The sequence below is a fragment of the Rhinichthys klamathensis genome, unplaced genomic scaffold (genome assembly GCF_029890125.1).
Source record: "Rhinichthys klamathensis goyatoka isolate OS25496 unplaced genomic scaffold, OSU_Roscu_1.1 h1tg000134l_1, whole genome shotgun sequence".
In the NCBI taxonomy this organism is placed as follows: domain Eukaryota; kingdom Metazoa; phylum Chordata; class Actinopteri; order Cypriniformes; family Leuciscidae; genus Rhinichthys; species Rhinichthys klamathensis.
In genome coordinates this window covers 520,112-540,685 of record NW_026606669.1, presented here as the reverse complement: position 1 = coordinate 540,685, position 20,574 = coordinate 520,112, and the positions used below count along the sequence as shown (strand labels likewise).

General features: G+C 36.5%; 1 protein-coding gene across 1 annotated transcript in view; it reads left to right on the top strand.

The window, feature by feature from the left end:
* col11a1b (collagen, type XI, alpha 1b) overlaps window positions 1-20,574 on the top strand; it is a 116,529-nt gene that overhangs the window by 61,425 nt on the left and 34,530 nt on the right. The window contains exons 16-39 of the mRNA XM_056256992.1: window positions 617-670; window positions 1,222-1,275; window positions 1,981-2,034; window positions 2,780-2,833; window positions 2,942-2,986; window positions 6,709-6,762; window positions 6,856-6,900; window positions 8,501-8,554; window positions 9,864-9,908; window positions 10,466-10,519; window positions 12,853-12,897; window positions 13,114-13,167; window positions 13,271-13,315; window positions 14,010-14,063; window positions 14,194-14,301; window positions 14,611-14,664; window positions 17,095-17,148; window positions 18,497-18,541; window positions 18,637-18,690; window positions 18,784-18,828; window positions 18,915-18,968; window positions 19,811-19,864; window positions 20,284-20,337; window positions 20,463-20,570. Coding sequence (XP_056112967.1) covers window positions 617-670; window positions 1,222-1,275; window positions 1,981-2,034; window positions 2,780-2,833; window positions 2,942-2,986; window positions 6,709-6,762; window positions 6,856-6,900; window positions 8,501-8,554; window positions 9,864-9,908; window positions 10,466-10,519; window positions 12,853-12,897; window positions 13,114-13,167; window positions 13,271-13,315; window positions 14,010-14,063; window positions 14,194-14,301; window positions 14,611-14,664; window positions 17,095-17,148; window positions 18,497-18,541; window positions 18,637-18,690; window positions 18,784-18,828; window positions 18,915-18,968; window positions 19,811-19,864; window positions 20,284-20,337; window positions 20,463-20,570 — 1,341 coding nt within the window. The remainder of the gene's footprint in view (window positions 1-616; window positions 671-1,221; window positions 1,276-1,980; window positions 2,035-2,779; window positions 2,834-2,941; window positions 2,987-6,708; window positions 6,763-6,855; window positions 6,901-8,500; window positions 8,555-9,863; window positions 9,909-10,465; window positions 10,520-12,852; window positions 12,898-13,113; window positions 13,168-13,270; window positions 13,316-14,009; window positions 14,064-14,193; window positions 14,302-14,610; window positions 14,665-17,094; window positions 17,149-18,496; window positions 18,542-18,636; window positions 18,691-18,783; window positions 18,829-18,914; window positions 18,969-19,810; window positions 19,865-20,283; window positions 20,338-20,462; window positions 20,571-20,574) is intronic.

The window sequence follows — 20,574 nt, the reverse complement described above, 5'->3', positions numbered from 1 at the left end:
CAGTTTTTGGCTAATTAAAGGTATATTTAAGATGCGCTACATTGTAGCATATATTGTAGTTGTGGAAAGCATGTGTCATGCTTATTTGAGTGCTTTCAGCCCACTCAAATTATGTTTTTAAAAACATCAAAATACTGCTTTTAAACAAGAAATAAACCAAATTGCTTCAGTGGAATCCAGTTGTAGTCATTATTTGTTGCGGATAAATGAACAGAGATTCGGGTGTTGTGTCAGAGATTTGCTCTGCTTTGGATCCCACAGGTGTGGCCGCCATAAACTTTAACGCTGTCAAAACAATTAGCTCCTTTTCGATGTATAGCTTATATGCTATTGAATGCAAAATATGTTGGGGGATAAACACTTGTCCGCAGTTAAATAGCACTTTCTAGTGTAAAAAACATATGCGCTTATACTCTGGAGCACAGAGTCTCAGTCAGCTGATGGTGAGGAAAAAGTTTTGAACTTTAAGTGTTACTTTTACATAAAAATGACGCTTTTGGCAAACGGTTTAGAAGTAATTATGTCACAGTTGGGGTTTTTTTTCACTTGCCATTTATCAGTAGACGCTTTCATTACAGAATTTTATGTGTTTTTTTTTTTTGTGTGTTTTTTTAAGGGGCCAAGAGGACTTCAAGGCCCAACTGGATCACCTGGAAAATCAGGCAAGAGGGTAAGAATTGGAAAAATCTGCTCATGCTGTCATTTAGTCTCTGGTCTGCCACACGACATGACATTAGAGTTGAAAAGGCAAAAAGGTGACATATACATAATACATCTACAATGCTGCTGAAGTACTCTGGCAAAGTGAAGCTGAAAGGCTTTACGCAAGTAGACCACTGTTCGTTCACCAACCATGCACCAGATTTTCCGTGAAACTGTCTGTGTCTATTAGCCTTGACCTTAATTTACCTGTTTCAGCTTAACAGAATGACAGATGTCCATTGGATTCGCATCCACATCTGCCAGTTTTAGTGCCAAACGTTTCTCAGATTCTCCTTTGACACAGTTTATTCAGTTTCGTTATAAATGAGTCAAATTGCCACAATAACTCGGGACTCAAACATGCTGTAGACTCAACACACCTTATTTAGGTTGTCTTTGGGTGTATTCACTTCATCTCCTGTCTCGCATCGATTCTGCAGTTGTTTAAAACATATGTTAAGCACATTAACATGCTCGTAGCACATAGCATCAGGCTGATGATGCGACCTGGTTTTACAGGGCCGAAATGGAGCCGATGGAGCCAGAGGAATTCCTGGAGAATCAGGAGCCAAGGTAAAATCATCTCTGACTCCACTTTAACACAGTTTAACACACTTGTGGTTTCGGAACTGCTTCTTCTATATCGATCAGTAAGGAGAGTTTGTTACTGTGTGTCTGTCATGTAATTATTGATTTTGAATTAATGAGTTAATTTCTACCCGTTACATTTAAAATAATAATAAACAACAATTATAATGTAATTAATGCAACATTTATTTATTATAATGGAATTATATGATGATTAATAGTTAAAGTTAAAATTAAAAGTTGTGGTACGATTAATCATGTTCTCTAAATGATAAACAAAAACTGATAATATGCAGTTTAGGCCTAAAAAATAATAATAATGTTTAATGGCTGTAATTATTCATTTTATCATCAGAGATTAAAAATAGAGATTTTTTTAGGTATCTGATACTTAGTAAAACTACTTGGTAAAAATGAAACAAATGTATAATTCAGTATATATTTTGAAGTATACCTTTTTAGTTTAAGTATAATTATGTTTATAATAAATAATATTCATGATTACAAATAAAAAAATTTTTTTTTAATTTGTGATTAAGTCTTTTTAAAAACTACCCCAAGTTTTTAGAAAATCATCAGAACAGAAATAAATAACATTTAGAATATTGGTATATAAGTGCAGTAAAACTGTAAACATTATGCGTTGTTAACAGCTCTATTTTTATTCTCATTGCCATTGCTGTCTAACAGGGGGACCGAGGATTTGATGGGCTTCCTGGCTTACCTGGTGATAAGGGACACAGAGTAAGTGCTGAGCTATTCTTAAGAAACCTCATACTTAGTTTCTCATCATTGATGTAATAGTTGAACTGAAACCGAATCGTTCTAGACGGCAGAACGCAAGCCTGACCACCACCCGTGAGAAAAAATGCCTTTGAATGCTCAATTATCAAACTTCCAGCTTGTCTCAAACAGCGCTTTATGATTATGGGAACAATTCTTGCCTGGTTTCCTTTTATTCCTCAGCAGCAGTTTTCCTACAGAATTCTACTGTATTTAGTTAACTCCACTTGAAAAGCTTCTTGGCGGCTCCTGCCAAGACCAAGACCAAGACTTGTACATTATAAAAATGTTCCATGTCTGCCTCTGTACATTTTGTTTAGCGTGCTGACAGTCATAGTGGCAGGAGAAGTTGATCTCATTATAGTGGCAAGGGGGGCTGTTTGGCGTGCTAGTGCTCCTCTGGCAAATGAAGGCTAGGCACAGCAGAGTGTGGCTTGCTTGGCCTGGGCTGGTGTAGTGAAAGAGGCCCGCAGATCACAGGGAGCTGCATATATTTCCAGCCTGAGTGCTGTCCTCCTAATCCTGCCCTGGGTAATTACAGGCCCCGCTATGTTATATCCTCTTCTTATAGGGATGCAGTCTTATAAATAGTGGTCATGAGCCCTAACAATGCACTGAGCCAAAAACAGGCAGGCGGGCAGAGACGGTAATAATACATTTACTCTTTTTCTCTCTCTGTCATTTCATCTCTTTCGTTTTCTTTCAGGGTGAGATAGGTCCCATCGGCCTACCAGGCTCTCCAGGAGAGGACGGACCAAGGGTGCGTTTGTCCAAGTGACACACCAATATCTAATTTTTATATTTATTTCTATGTACTTACACTGGGCTGCAGCGCTGTTGGCAAGTGTGTTTGTGCTCTTGTCTGCAGGGCGAGGATGGTGAGATCGGACAGAGGGGAATGCCAGGAGAAAGTGTAAGCATCTCCATTTTGACTTTGAACTTTTGTATTCACTTCTCATATTTTCCTTCAAATGATTTTAATGTTTTCATGTGAACTAATCAAGGCTTAGTGGACATAATGTTTGAAGCTTTAACCCTGTTTTTGTATCACACTGTAGGAATTATGACTGTTATCCAAAATAATAATGATTTCTTCTGGCAAAAAATACATAAATACATTGTAGAACAATACAATCAAACAAATACTAAGTCCTACATATTCTACCATTCAAAATTTTTTCTTGAAAGTAATTCATAATTTTATTCCGTAATGAAATAAGTTTTTCTGTTTTATATAAATGCTGTTCTTTTGAACTGTCTAGTAATCAATGAATCCTTGATGTATCGGGTTCCACAATAATTTTAAGCAGCAAAACTGTTTTCACATAGATACCAAATCATCATATCAGAATGATTTCTGAAAGATCATGTGACACTGAACCCTGGAGTATTGTGCTGAAAACTCAGCTTTGCCATCCCAGGAATAAATTACAATTTAAAATACATTTAAATAGAAAACAGCCATTTTAAATAGTAATAATGTTTGACAATATTACTGTATTTTTGATCAATTAAATGCAGCCTTGGTGAGAATAAGAGATTTCTTTCAAAAACAATAAAAAAAAAATACTGCTGGTACTCTATAAAGCTGAGACCCCAAAGTCAAGTAATATTACCTTTTTTATAATCCAATTAGGAAAAGTCATGAAGTATCAACTTGATACTATCTACATTAAGTATCTTTTTGAGACTTTGTGGATCTCTCAGAAAAGAAAATGAAGGTTAATCACCTCACTTTATGCCTAACTATATAATCACTCTTCCCGAGGTGTGCCCCACCCTGCTCTTTCCACCTCAAATCTCAGTATTTGTTGCTCATTGAGGTAATGGCTATGTAAAGAAAGGGAGTGCTGCAGTTTTCTATTTTCTTCCTCTCTCTTTCTTTCTCTGTTTCTCACGACACACGAATGGTCTCACACATTTCACTCACTCTTTGACTAAATACTCCATCAGCAGAGATCGAACAAATAACAGAATCAGCCCTGAAGAAGTGGAATCTAATTGGATCGAGTCAGTGAACCTTTGGGTCGATAGCAAAAACCTAATTTGCCTTTGTTTCTGTTTTACATAGTTGTCTCTAAACCATTTTTAAATGAAGTAATAAAAAATACATGTTAAGGTTTCCTTTCTTAAACCTCATGTTCTGTTCTGACTGTAAAAATAATAATTAATCTGTATCTTCCCTTTTACATTATTTTAATATGTTTCTCTGACTTAAAGGTGCAGTATGTTATTTCTCAAAGTCATTGCTGAACATTGTTGATATTTGAAATCAACCCAAACAAACACACCCCTCTCTTCCTTGCTCCGCCTTCAAAGCTCACCCTCCAATCCTAACCAAACCACCCTTCTCCGAGTCGGTATCGAACCCCGATCGCGGGCACGGCGAGGCGGGTGCACTAACAAGGACGCTAAACAGTAAACACTGCATTCTCTGCAGTCATCAGCTTGCACAACTCTCACTAGCTGGCCTCCGTTACACACGCAATGCAAGAGTGGATGTCTATTTATCGTAGCATAAGCGCAACAAAATAATGCTTCACGAAAAATAAAGCAAAGATGATGAACAAACGACAAGAAAGCACAAAAAAATGAACATGCATACAAAAGAGTAAATACAAACAAGAGTTTGTTGTTCCAGACAAACAATGACACTCAAAACCAGTGTTACTCGCGTATGGAGTGGAACCTCCGCATCTGTTTTCAGGCCTTCCCGGTTAGCTCTCTTCAGCGCTTTTCTAATAGTTACACGGGTCCTAAAACCCTGATCATTACCCTTCATTTTCCAGTGATATTCTTATGACCTTTTTTTCTTTTGTAATGTCTATCAGCCATCTCTATTTCTGCAGTCTTTCTTCAAATCTCCCTCTTGCTCGTTCTCTCTCCTCCACCGCCATACGCTCCCTAATGCTGATTGGCTACACATTTGTTGTTGTGTCTGGTTCTGTCGGTCCGACCAACTTTCAAACAGCTTTTTTCAAATATCGCTTACCACACCTTTAATCAAAACACAGTATGCAGATATTATTGAAGCTTGAACCAGTCTAGATCACAAAGTAGACACTTAAAACATGTGACTGACTAAAACAATGACTGAATAAAATAAGCATTAAACCAAAACAGGTTACAGTTTATTTTGATGGCCCACTTCAGACATTCTTCTAGCTATAAGCAACTTTGCAACTACATGTCAACTAACTCTCATTAGAGAGTTTAACGTTTAAGGTTAGGTGTTCGGGTTAGTAGAATGACTGTTGGGGTACCATCAAAATAAAGTTTTAGCAGATATTAGGCTGACAGCCTACTAATACTTTAAAGAGAGTAGTTAACATGTAGCATCTTTTTTTAATAACTACAACAAAAAAAGTTGTAAAGGCCCTTTTCACACCAAAAGTGAAATGAATAAGCCTCAGGCTAAAGGAAATGCGAATTCAGTAGAGGGCGCAACTCAAACAAACCTTTCAGCTGTGCTGCCATTCTAGATTGCTGAATATAGAGTTTTGTCTCCCGTGGACTATTCTTCTGCAATTAAAAAAAAAAGAAAGAAAAACAAATGTGATGTTTATTTAGAGTAATTGTTGCTTAGTATGGTTAAAATGGATCATCGAAAGTCAGCAGCAAAACATTGGTTAATAAAGCGAGATTAAATACATGAAGTTTATGTGTTATTTAACTTAATTGAATTATTGGAGGTTTGTGTAATATTCTGAGTTTTGTACTTCACTGTTTTGATTCATTTTGATGAATACTGAAAACTGACTTTTTGTGCATGTGAGATGACTAAATGCGAGCTCACATTTAGGGCCCGTTCACACCAAGGAAAACTGAAAACTGACTTTTTGTGCATGTGAGATGACTAAATGCGAGCTCACATTTAGGGCCCGTTCACACCAAGGACGTGTGAACGTGTGAACAATCTTTAACTATAAAGATAACGATAAAGATATAGTTTTAAAAATCATTCTCAATATTAAATAATAGCAGTTCACACCACAGCTATAACGATAACGGCACAGAGAAACAATATCAATGGGATCACTTTCAGAATGATTTTATCCAGCGGATGAACAATAAAAAACATTGACAGCCAATCAGAATCCATCCTGCTGTAACGAGCTCGAGCATTTAAAGTGACAGACAAGCACGCGCTTAGAGTAAACAGAATGATATCGTCTGCTTGTGTGGACGCTAATATAGTTATCTTTATAGTTATCGTTCTTGGTGTGAATGGACCTTTAGTCTAGAACTACAATAACCATCATGTTGACACCACACACAACGGCTCTGCACTTACTCACGATTTCTCTCAACATGGGGACAGGAGAGGTGTCAGTCAATAAATGGGAAAACAAAGTAATTTGCTTAACTTATTTAAAAAAGTAACAATTTTTGTTGTAAATTTAAAAGTAATGCATCACTTTACTGGTTACTTGAAAAAAGTAATCTGATTATGTAAACCCATGTCCTCCAACACTTCTTGCTGTTACTCAAAATACAACAAACATGTAGAAGAGGGTCCATGCTCCATATTCTATACACCAAGGGATCTGTGGTCTGAAAAAGGTTGAAGACCTCTTGTATTCAGTATAATGGTCTAATGAATTCTAATGACATGTCCTTTTTGTTGATCATTAGGGTCCAAGAGGACTGCTGGGCCCCAGAGGATCTGCTGGGACCGCTGGACAGCGTGTATGTACCACCAAATTACTTCCTTAATCCCTGTACATCTATCCATATAGTTTTAAAGTCACAACTAGACACTGCTGTTTTATACAAATGCAGGGTCTTCCTGGATTGGATGGACCACCTGGCCCTAAAGGAAATATGGTAAGGATTTCCTCTCCCCTTCTTTAATAGTGTGGTTATCACAGAATAGAGAGCCGCCTATGGGCTTTAGGCCTCATGAAGGAGTTTCTTGGTTAATTGTTGTTACTGACAACATCTGACCTCTCTGAAACATATCTGTTGTCCTGAGCAAGGGTCACATCTAAATAAGACTATTAGATAAGAGAAGCACAGTAGGCCTGGCTGGAGAGAGCTAATGTCACCATTACTGTAGCTGCTGGAGGGTGATCAGAATGTGCTGAAATTAAGAAGATATGAAGTATGCCACTAAAATATGCAAGGATTCATTTAGAGATACAAGGGCTGTGTTCGAAATCACCCCCTATAACCTCGTTCACTTGTCTCTACATTAGTCCACTAATGTAATTCACTTGAGGAAGTAAATGAAAACGAGTGAGTGAATTCGGACACTGAGTGCGCCGGAAGGGCTGGCGCTTTTGCACAGTTTTTGCTTGCTGTATAAAAATAATTTGAACTGTGGCAAACTGGCTGCTCCAGTAGTAATGAAAATATTTATTTTAAACTCTATCATGGAATCTATCTATAAATCTTAAACAATTTAATAATCAATTAAAAAGGAATTTTATACCTGTATGATATTACACTGTACCTACATTTGACCAGCGGTTTGGAAAATGGATGGATGGACCTTCTGGTGATGAGACAGGGGAGTTCATTTGGCACGCGACTCTCGCAGTGCATTATGGGTGTTCTCTAGCCACTGAGCGTACATCAGTTGTACACTCATTATTGCGGTGCATAATGGGATTGAATGAGTCCACTCAATAACGTCCACTATGGTTTCAGACACCACTGCAAGTGACTGTTGCCACAAATAAAAAGTGCCCTATTTAATAAAAATGAAATAAATAATAATCATAACAGTGCCTTAACTCATTGTGTTTACATTAATTTCATGATTAGGTGTTCATGTTGTCTCGCTTCATTAACGTAGCTGACAGTTATGCATCATTACAAGTATAGTATTAGTGTTTGGTCCAATTTCATAGCAAATCAACTAATTTAGGTTGCACTGAAGTTAATTTCAGTCAAATAAAATCAAACAAAAAAAGTTTACTGTTTACTGTTACTCTTTATTCCGATGGTCCACTTTAGACACTCTACTAACTATAATAACTTGTCAACTACATATCAACTAACTCTCATTAGATATAGTTAGTAGAATGTCTTAAGTGGCCAATCAAAATAAAGTGTTACCAAATTTTACATTTTATTTGAACAGCTTTTCTTTCACTCAAGGTCTCACTTTAACTACAACCACCTTTCTTACTGTATGCAGTTTGTTATAAAAAAAATTACCCATCCGTGTCTCTTCCTCTTTCTCAGTGGTTTAAAGCTGCTATAATCGATTTTATTACAGTAGGCTGCGAAGGAATGCCAATGGAAAAAGATGGATTTGCAATATTACACGTGTCTGTTGTTCAACATGTAGAGTATTTTTGGAGTTTGAGGTATGGGGGCTGTTTTTCATATCTGTCTAAACTGTCAGGCTCCCTGGAGAATTGAAGTTTAGGAATGATTGTGTTATGTACTAAAGTGTTTCTATTAAATGTTATAACAGGGTCCTCAAGGAGAGCCAGGACCCCATGGGCAACAGGGTAGCACCGGTCCACATGTAGGTATCCGTCAATCAATCAACTTTTGTCAGTCTGCTCTTTTCTCTCTCTGTCTTTCTCTTGGGAAACTTAATTGTGTTTTTCTAAACAAGAATAATTCACTTCCCCGCATACCATGAAAGGCTTTTAGACTTTCACTATTATCTTTGAGGTCATCTATACACCAGTGTGCTCCTAAAAGTTGACAAAAATAACCTTTTGTAGATATACATACTGTTCAAACCTTTGGGGTCATTACTCTTTTTTTTTTTACATAAATTAATACTTTTATTCAGCAAGGATACATGAATTTGGAATTTATTATCAAAAATTATATACATTTATAATGCTACAAAAGTCTTCTATTTCAAATAAATGTTCTTCTTTTGACCTTTCTATTCATTAAAACATCCAACAACAAAAAAATGATCAATGTTTCTACAACAATATTGAGCAGCACAAACTGTTTTCAACATTGATAATAACAAGAAATGTTTCTTGAGCAGCAAATCATCATATCAGAATGATTCTGAAGGATCATGTGACTGAAAACTGGAGTAATTATGCTGAAAATTTAGCTGTGCCATCACATATAAAATATATCCAAATAGAAAACTGTTATTTTAAATTGTAATAATATTTCAAAATATTGCTGTTTTTACTGTAAACATAAATGTTTACAGTAAACTGTTTTGACCCTAAACTTCTGAACGGTAGTGTAAATGGACCAAAACTATTGATGATTCATGTTGTAGCTACTACACAGATTTTTGTCCAATCAGATGCTCTCTAGAATGAGAAAGTCCCTCCCCCAATACCAGCCACAACTGACTAGCAAGTAGCAAATCATGTTAATGGATGTGATAGTAGCTATAGCCTTGTGGCTAGTTTAAAAGAAAAAGGGAGACCACCCCTTCGATATATCCCACCCAAACTTCCTATTTCAATTGTAAATACGTCCACACAGAAAAAGGAAAACACATGTTTAATGACTTCATGGGGTCATTCATTCTCCTGCAGTCTCTTTCTCTGCTCTGTTTTTCACTTATTCAGTTAAATGTAGAGCCTGATGAACTGTCATTGAAAGACTGCAACGAAAACTGGTAGATCCATTAATCTAAATCCACATCCAGGCTCCATAAGTTTGTAATAGGACTCATATATTCACACACTCACGCACAGACACACAGAATAATGTATCCTGTTCGACATTCTTTCTTAGATTTGACTGAGAGGTGCCCATAGCTTTTTCCAATATAAACTTTACTATCAGATTTCCCTTGAAGTCTCCATGTTGTACTGTCTAACTTTGGAAACCTTGTCTTGCAGGGTCTGCCTGGTCCTCAAGGCCCGATTGGTCCACCTGGAGAGAAAGTGAGTGTGTGAATCAAAGTCGTACACCCCAGCAGCCATCGTCTTTGTTATTACAGGCGGCGTTTTTCTGCCCTAACCCTATAAACGATTCAACAGACTCCTCGGTTTCTGAGCTGTAGGTTGCCATCAGATCAATGCTGACTAGAGAAAAACCACACGCGCACACACACACACACACACACACACACACACACACACACACCTCAAGACTCGCTAATGCTTCAACAAGCAGGATATATGCTTACACACAAAACTGTCATTGGTTAGTCTCTCAGACAAGCATTTTGTCAGGGCTCCTGGAAGGAGGCCAGAAAGAGTCTGAAATGTGACTCCAGAAGTGGTGGAGTGTTTCCAGACGTACCATATGATTAGATCTCTTCCTTACCAAGAGGAAAAAGATGAAAATGAAGTGCTTTAGGAGTGAACTGCTTATAAAAGTTGCCCAGCGAATCACTTGGGCGCACCAGTAATCACAGCCTTAATTGTGTTTGTTTTTCCTCCCTCTTCTCTTTCTTCCTTCTTTTCTCACTTATCCTCTTTCTTTCTCTCTCTCATAGGGTCCCGGTGGAAAACAGGGGCTCCATGGGCTGGCTGGGGCGGATGGGCCTCCTGTAAGTGGACTTTTCTTAAATTTGTATTCTCCCCTCCCCTAATTCTCTGCGTTCATATCAAAAATATAATTAACCATTAACTAGCTTGATAATGATCCTGGCTTGAGGGGAATGTATATTTTATTCCCACAATTTAGAATTGAAGTGTTGGCTGCATTCATTTCATGAGTTGAACATTTGAATTGGAATGACAGGAATTGGAATTTACTGAATTGCAGTTCAGAGAAATTCAACACAGACACAACAGAGGGCTTTCATCAAAATGAGCAAAAACAGAGACCTTTGTTTTCACTTTTACAGCCTGTTTTATGTGGATTGACTCCATTTTGAAGACTTTAAATAGAGCATTCTGGGAAAATAATTGTACTTCTGCTGTGGTCCATAAAATTCTATAAGACTATTTATTTTAATATATATTTTTAAAATATGTTTAATAGTTATTTAGGTGCCATTGAATATGAATAACTATCTAATATGTATAGAATAAAAATATCTAAATTATATTAAAACTATTTTTTAAATGTAGTTAATATTTATTGTTTATTTAGCAAAATATTGAATGGTAAATAGTCTAAGTATATATTTTTATATTTGTATTGTATTTATTGGAATGTTATTGTAATAGAGAATAACAATATTGTATTTAATAGTTTTCTCTTTTTTCATTGTAATAAAAATATTAATAATATTTCGCAAATAAAATATATAAACATCTCACAAATAAAAAAAACTGTTTGGGGTTATTGAGATTTTGTATGTGCTTGAAAGAACTCCCTTATGCTTAATTTATTTGACTGAAAATATAGTAAAAACAAAAGTATTGCAGAACATTACAATTTTCCTATTTTAATGCTGCATATTTTAAACTGTAACACGATCCTTCAGAGATCATTCTAAAATGCTGATTTGTTGCTCAACAAATTTCCCCCAGTATTTTGATGAATAGAAAATTCAAATTAACTTATTTTTTTTCACAATGTAAATGTTTTACTGTCACTTTTGAGTAGTTTTGATGATCATTTTGATTAATTTAACTGGCTGAATGAAAGTTTTAAAAAAATCTTACTGATCTTAAAGTTTTGAACGTTAGTCTATGTTGTGTATGAAGACATATTTATCATGAAATAAATGTATGTAAATGTTATTTAATTCCATTTTTATTCTACTTGGAATCAAATCAAACTTGGATTGGAATCAAATTTCAAATTCCAATTACATTTTTTTGCTACCTCAGTTAAATTTCAGTTCTTACTCATGCACAAACCTAAAATAATTTTTTCCTGCACAAAGTAATTCTTACACTGGAATTTTTAATGCTATTCATACTGTATATTACTGTACACTGAACCCACAAGACCATAGCTGCATGTGCCTCACATTACTTTCAGACTTGAAGATGTTTTTTGTTTGTTTTTTTAATAAAGGGACCATGTGCAATTTTTAACATAAATGTTTCCATTTTATGCATTGTTCCGGAATTAGCCAAAGGCTAATTTTCATCCGTAGTCCCCAGGCAGGTCAACACTAACATAAAAGTGCACAGACAATATCTATGTGTTCACATACAATAAAAACATCCATACTGTACACACACATACTATCAGGGCCAAAAAAATGTATATATTAAATTAAATTAAACTCCAACAATCTCAATGTTTACAGTGTTGGTTCGATTAAAATAAAAAAAAGATTTTAACTTCAATGTAAAAAGACCAAGAGCGTTACACCCTTTTATATCCTCTGGTAGGGCATTCCACTGATTAGTAGCTTTCACTGCGAAAGACGATAGTCCAAATACAGAACGACGAAAGGGAACCAGACAATTACTCATGGATGATAATCTGGTAGAGTTTTCAGAGCGAAAATGACAAAAGTCACATATTACAGAAGGAGCCAAGCCATTTAAGATTTTATAAACCATACACAAACTTGAAAAAAGTTGTCAAAGTTCAAAAAATAAAAAATTATGTTTCTCTATGATCCTATAATAATGAAAATGGTTTGGTTTTTTATCTAAAAATGTCTGTTTATATAGGGATTTTAAGGGTTTAATTACAGTTTCACCAGCTTGACCCCGACATGTCAGACAGTAAGACATGTGAGAAGGGATATGCATAAAAATCTTAGCTACATCAACAGAGAGACATTGTCTAATTTGTCTAAAATTTGCCAAGTTATATTTAATATTCCTCACCATTTTCTTTATGTTTTTTAAAACTGAGATTTGAGTCCAATATTATGTCAAGATAATTGAACTCATTAACTATTTCTATCTTTTTACCATTCATAAACACATCAACATCAGGAGATTTTTGTTTGTAATCCTTGCACAGGGTCATCCTGGGAAAGAGGGTCCTCCCGGGGAGAAAGGAGCAGCTGTGAGTGTATTTTCAGTTTTGTCTCGAAATGAGTGCTTGAAGTGCCTTCAAGGTGCTGTTTTGCAGCTGTCTAAAAGCTCAGTAACAAAATGAAAGCCATTTCTCTGTCTCTTTAATTAACACTTAATGTGTGAACCCTTTAGAAGTTTAAAACCTAATTCCCCTCTATTAATCCAGATTGATTCAGTGTTATTATATTTACTCTCTTCCTTATAGGGCCACACAGGTCCCCAGGGGTCCATTGGCTATCCCGGCCCCCGAGGTGTGAAGGTAAACAGCTTTGATTTTCTTCATCTCACTTTTTCTTTATTATCAGCATTATGTGCTCTTAGTCTATCCATTAGAGCCTCTATTCACTGTTCTGTCCATTTAGGGTGCCGAGGGCGTTCGTGGCTTGAAGGGCGGCAAAGGCGAGAAGGTAAGCAAATGACCCTGTCCTCTGTCTCCACGAATGAGCTTTTGGGTCAGCCCCTAAAACGAGGCTCACAGATGACAGAACAATAGCTAAAAGACAATTTCAGTGACTTTCTGCACCAAAATGGCCTCAGATAGATGTAATGCAAAATCACAAGACTGGATGTAAGCAGAAAAAAATACTGAAGAATTGTCTTAATATGTGTGATAATACAATATGTGCAAATTATTGTTGTACAGTATATACACAATGTTGTGACTTGATCTGCTTCTGGTTGTATCCTCTACAGTGGCCACCAAGTGTCAGTGTTTCATTTAGAAAGAATCAAGACTTTTATGTCTATAAAATATATTGTTATTGATATGTAATATTATGCTCAACATTTAAAATTCAAGAACACTTCTGGGAGAACAGGTTGTTAAATTAACATTCTGACAATCTTAGATAATTATGATTTCATTTCTTCTCGGTCTAAACTAGCATGAACCAGCAAGTTACACTATGGCCACTAGATGCCAGCATTTAGCCATTATGTTCTTAAATAGTTTTTGAAAGAAGATTCTTAATAGTTTATTCAGTTTATCAGATTTTCACTTGGAAATTTTGCAAAACTATTAATTATTATCATCATATGGCTATTTAGCTATCTATCTGTCTGTATATTCCACATAAATGACTTAAGTTCTATTGATTTTAGGGAGAAGATGGTTTTCCTGGGTTCAAGGGTGACATGGGCCTGAAGGGTGACAAGGTGAGTAACAACTTTGCTTATTTAATTTCAATCAGCACTCATAACCACTCATTTATCACTTGTTTGAGTTTTTCCCATTGTGTTTGTTATGAAACGAGTGTAATGTTTGTCCATTGTTGCTGATGTTCAGGGAGAGGGTGGTGTTTTGGGCTCCAGAGGAGAAGACGGACCAGAGGGGCCCAAAGGTAAATCAGGTCCCTCCGGAGAGGCTGGTCCTATGGGCACGGCAGGAGAGAAGGTCAGTTTAAAACTCATTATGTTGAATATAATGGCAAAGTACTTAAAATGACCAGCCCTGGAGAAATCAACACTAGTGTTTTTGGGGCACTTAAGTGTCTGTCAGGGATTATTAATTCACGTGTGAACTCATAACTCTTAAATTGATTCTGAAAGGGCAGCCAAATACTCCATTACAGCTCCCATATGTTTTTGCTGTTTGTGCAGTGTGCTGAAATGCTTTATTGTTTCTGTATAGGGCCTGATGATTTTTTAAAAACTCCAAATGAATATATGCAGACCTAGAGTGTGTTCTTATTTTTGTTTTTAGGGGAAACTTGGTGTTCCAGGTTTGCCTGGCTACCCAGGAAGACAAGGTCCTAAGGTTAGTGCTGACAAGTTTATTTTTGCTGCTTTATTATCATTTCATAAGTTATTTTTATTTTTTGAACATTATCTATTTCTAGGTCATTATTTACAAACAAAAGCAATCACACAATTAGACATTAACTTTTAATGAAACAAAAGTTATCATCAACAGTGCCACTGTCTGTACTGTTTTCTTCATATTTGTCCAAGCGCTGCGTTTGACATGCAAGGCCTGCTGTTCTCTGAGCCTGTGTTAACAGATTTAAAAGGATCAACTCATTCTCCATGACACTGACTGTCTCTCAGCCACCCAGCATACAATAAGTGCAGGCCTGTGAACAGCTCAAGACTGTGCAGATACAGTTTGTGTTGTGACGTTTGTCAGCTTATTCAGTCAGTTCAGCTTGCTAACATCAACAAAAGGATAATTTGATTCAGTATACAGGCTAGTCCACTCATACACCTTGAATTCCCTGGTTTTTGTTTGAATAACAAGTTATGGAAAGTGATTTTGAAGTAGTCTACAACTTGCTTTGTCAGCTATTTTGACACTGGGTTTCCATTTTCCACTACTGTATTTTTGTAAGTAATGTTCAGCCTGTTCAGGGTTCTGTTCAGAGCTTGTGAGGAGGTTTTTTTTTTTTTTTCCTGGAAGTGATGAGTTGGTTTTTTGAGTCCAGTGGGGTTTTTTTCTCTCTCTCTCTTTCTCACTCCTATTAAGGGTGGCAATATATCAGTATCATATCACCTGGTTTTGATGTTTTTTTCATCTATTGATATTGGTTGATATTTTAGATATTTCATTGTTCTTCTCATTTCCTCTGTTTTTACATGGATTACCTTTTCCGTCATCTAACATTCACTTAGTCATTTTTTAAAACACAAATAATTTAATAATATCTGTAGTATTTATAATTTATTTTTAATAATAATTATATAATTGTATTAATAATTATATATAAAAAGTTGTACATTTTATTTTTTATAAACATTTTTTTTTTTTTTTTTTACAAAATTTGGATTTGGAATTTTTACAAATTCATCATGATCATAACATGTTAATGGGCTAATGTTAGTATTTTGATGAAGCATGCAACTTTCCAAATGCTGTTTCTTTGTTTTGTTTTGTTTTTTCATTTAAAGTGCCCCCATTATACTATTTTAGAGGTTTCGGAGGTCTCCTACAATAGGTTAACATGCATCCAAGGTCAAAAACACTTTTAATTTTCTCATTATATACATTGCAGCATTATCTAATTCCTCAGTGTTTGAAAACAGTTTGTTCAAAGATTCAGTCTCTCTAAACCCCTCCTTTCCAAGAGCCTACTCTGCTCTGATTGGTCAGACAGCACAGTCTGTTGTGATTGGTCTACCGCTTACAGCGCATGTAGGAAACTAAACGTCCATTACCATATCTGAATTACAGCTCCTGAGGCTTCCTCAGCGCTTTTTTTACACATTGATATGAACAGAAACTATATGGCGTCAGTTTTAACATATCAATTTGTGGAAGTGCATAGAAAGTGTATTTGCTTTCGCAGCACAGAAAATGTCAGCAACATGAACCAGGCCTCAGCTACAAATACATGTTTGAGGACAGGTCAAAGTAGGGCAGCCAATGAAGACCATAGACTGGCATTATGCAAATTTGTTACAAACCTACGTAGGTTTGTGCGGGAAGTGAGACTGGAATTACTGACGACGACTCGTTTCAGGCAGTTCGGAATCGATTCTTTCTTTTGGGAGATAATAAATCCATTTATCGTGCACTTTGATCTTTGAAACTTTGCAGACCATTTACATTCACAAACATCTATATTACATACTACATGAAAGGTAATTTCCGAAAAAGCATAAAAGGGGCACTTTAAAAAATTATATATCAGATATCTAAAATAATACATCATTTGGAAAATGTAAAACGCAGAGCGGAGCTGGAGCATTGTGATTAGCATTGACTTTCAGTGGGGATGGGAAATTGCTGTTGGTCCACCTCAGTGTTCCATTGTTTTGTGTGTGTATTTGCAGTTGTCTGTTTGATCTGCTCCATTATCTTGTGCAGGCGACCATCCTGTGGAGTAAATTACTGATGCGTTTCCATTGTGCATGGGCCGCTTCCCCTTCTTCCCTGCCAAAATAATTCGACCTTCAATTTCTCCTGTTCTTGTGCTAACAAGCACACACTGCTCATGTTTATCAACTCCAAAAGCTAGCCCTCTGAGTATCACTCACAAATGTTAGCATTAGCAGTAATGTTGTTAAATTATTCCTCAAGGACATCCTCTGTGTCAACACAGCTTCACTTTTGCTCAACCAAAAGTTTTTTGGCATGTTTAAAAGGTTGGGACGGATATTGGATACTTTTGAAGTGAAATAAGTGTCATTTATGCTGTGTATCTGAAAACTACTCCCCTCAATGTGCCTAATAATCTGTCTCCATCTACAGGGCTCTACTGGTTTCTCTGGCTTCCCTGGAGCCAATGGTGAGAAGGGAGGAAGGGTATGTATAAGGGCATTTTATTTTACAGCCTGACTAGAGCCATTTCTATTGTACTTCTCTGGTTCTGATTACAAACAACCTATACCAGAAGTTGACTAGTCCTAGAACTCACAGTGTTTGCAACCAGGCCCAAAAACTAACACTTACCACGCGTCAAATGCTTTTATATGAAACGGTGTCACTCGCCAGTTGGCCGGTGATAAATGCTACCTATCAGATTGTGCTACCAGCATCATATTCATGTGGTTGGAGGCTTTAATAATGTCTATGCCTAGCCCTACCCTAAACCTACCCTTAAAACAATGAGAAATATATTGCTGGTGGCACAATCTGATTGCTAGCATAGCATTATTCGGCAGAACAACCGTAACATTTTAATGGTATTCATTTGAATGAATTCAAACAATGCATGAACGTGAACAACACTCGGGAGAGTTGGCGGGCCAGCGCTGCATCGTCACAAAAGACTTGACAATATTCAAAAAGAATCGAAAGAGAGCTCATTTTGTTACTCGTGCACTGTGTGGAAAGTTTTGGGTGCGCAACACATCCGAAGCGCTCGCCCAGAAAGCCTCGTCTCAGACAGTGCTCGAATACTGAACTGAGCTCTCTTTACGTCTTCCTGCACTTGAGCGCACAAATTCACACAAAATTGTGTGAAAAAAGCAAGGATCATAGTAAACATAGTTGGTTATGTCTTAAGTGAACGTAAACAGTTGAGAAAGTAAGCGCATGTGTATCAGTATATTAGATCCGTGCATTTGCTCTTAAAGTGACAGCAGCCTAATATTCCTGCTGCTGTCTGTGTTTTTAATGTTAATCAAACAAAAAAGGGCAAAGAAAAAATCACTCACTGCTCTTGACTGAATATATTTTGTAACTTAAATAAGGATGAACTAATAATGATGTTTTAATTTATACAGTGAAGACTATGCAGTGTTATTTTACATTTGCTTACTTTATTAAATTTCTGTACCTGAAAACTACTGTCAGACCTACCTGAAAACCCTAGAAAAGCACTGTTTATTTCATTTGTGTCTTTGTTATATTGTACTTATTTGTGCTTTTGCTTATAATTTTATTATTTGTTCTTATTTTTATTTATTTATTTTTTACTTGTCTTTAATAATGTTTTAAATTTATATTAGTAAGGCTAGCAGTTTTAGCTGTGAAATATCGAAATTAGAAGAGAGAGTTGTGAATTTTCACTGGAATCTAAAAATGTTGTGTTATTAATGCCGGTTTCAGGCTGGTAAAAAAAATGTATGGCCAGTGTGGCAAAAAGTTAGTTTTAGGGCCTAATTGTAATGTTAAGGTTGGAATTTTAAAGGTTGGTTTTGTTTTTTAGGGTATTGCTGGTAAAGCAGGTCCAAGAGGACAAAGAGGTCCAACGGTATGTACAAGTTTGAATCTTTTCAGTAGAAAAGAAAACTTTTTTCCACATACACTAATGATGCATAAGGCTTCGCTAATAACACTTGATCTCAGGGTCCCCGTGGCGGAAGAGGTGCCAGAGGTCCAACAGGAAAACCTGGACCAAAGGTCAGGCTTCACCAGTCCTTATTCAGCTAACTCAAATAGTCAATGCTATCTGCGAATGTTTTCTTGTAACAGGCAGCTTTGTTTCTGTTTTAGGGAACATCAGGAAATGATGGACCATCTGGTGGCCCAGGAGAGAGAGTAAGTGATGGTTGAATTATTTCTCCAGTTCAGTTGTATTCATCAACCTTTACGTCTCCCTTAATTTTTTTTGTTCCATGTTTTAGGGACCCCAAGGACCTCAGGGCCCTGTTGGATTGCCAGGCCCCAAAGGCCCACCTGTATGTACTTTCGTCAATTTCATATGCTTTTGAGTTATTCTAATCTAAGTTAATCTACTCTTTGACTCACATTAGTATGGAAGTCCATTTCTGCCACTTCACATAATTTATTCACATAAATGACTTTTTATGTCATAGTTATGTCATTAGAAGTCCTAATTATGACAAAAAACTCTTAATTATGACAAGTTGAAATTGTAATTATGACTTTTAGGGTCCTAATTTTGACTTTTTATCTTATAATTATGACTGGTCTCATAATTTCATCTTTTATGTCATAATTATGAATTTATATCATAATTATGGTTTACTAAAACATTGCTGTTATTTTTTCTTATCTGGCCGAAATGGGCTTCCATACATTAAGCTGTCTATTCATTCATTCATTAACCATTTCAGTCGTATCCGACTCTTAGTGATTCAATGGGCCGTCTCTTGCCAAACGGGAGAGACTGTCCATGAATTTTCTTGGCATTGATTTTTCTGGGGTAGGTTGCCAGGTCTTTCCTCTACCCTCCCATTACATGGCTTGGGACTCACACACACACGCATTCACACCTATGGATAATTTAGCATCTCCAATTCACCTATACTGCATGTTTTTGAATTGTGGGTGAAACCGGAGTGGACACAGGGAGAACATGCAAACCCAGGAATCGAACCAGGGACCTCCTTTCTGTAAGGCGACAGAGCTAGATTGTCTATACTGTAGCTCAAATAGTCTAACTGTAACAATTAAACCACAAACATGAAAGAATGAAAACCACGTGTCTATAAGTCTATTATATAATAATTAATGTTTTAATCTCAATTAATCGGTTTCAATTTTGTAAAACCCCCAGGGGCCTGCTGGAAAGGACGGATTGCCCGGTCACCCTGGACAGCGAGGAGAGACTGTGAGTATAATTTTATCTTTATAAGTGTTTTCTGTCTCTGGAGTAAAGAGGAAGAAATGTTGTGGACAGTCTTTATGGTGTATTACCTTTTATCTGCCGACAGTGTCAAGGTGCGATACTGTTCAGGTCTATCTATCTCTCTGTTTCTAATTAAGAATGTCAGAGAGATGGACTGCTAAAAAGAGAAACTCGTTTTATATTGAATGTCTCTCCTTTGTGATTTTCAAGATGATGATACTGCACTTATCTTTCACTGATTTAGGGAAAAGGACAGGCTGGATTTGTACAGTTTAGTGATATTTACATAGTTTACAATCAATCAGATTTTTCTTTGCTCTACGATTACTTCCACACACATGTGATAACTAGAATAAATTGCATGTAATCTCTCATAATGACTATGTTTATTCTCACCACAGGGTTTTCAAGGAAAAACAGGACCTCCTGGACCTGGAGGTGTTGTTGGCCCACAGGTGAGCTTGAACAGTTATTGTTCTATATAAGCAGGAAAAAAATACCAACACATTGCTCTGATAAAACATCTCCTGAAGTTAGCCAGAAGTTTAATTAAAAACCTGTTTAAATTGGAATTTGAAAGGGATCTACAGGAGAAACTGGTCCCGTTGGAGAGAGAGGACATCCTGGATCACCAGGGCCCCCTGGAGAGCAAGGTCTTCCCGGAGCTGCTGGCAAAGAAGGTGGAAAGGTAT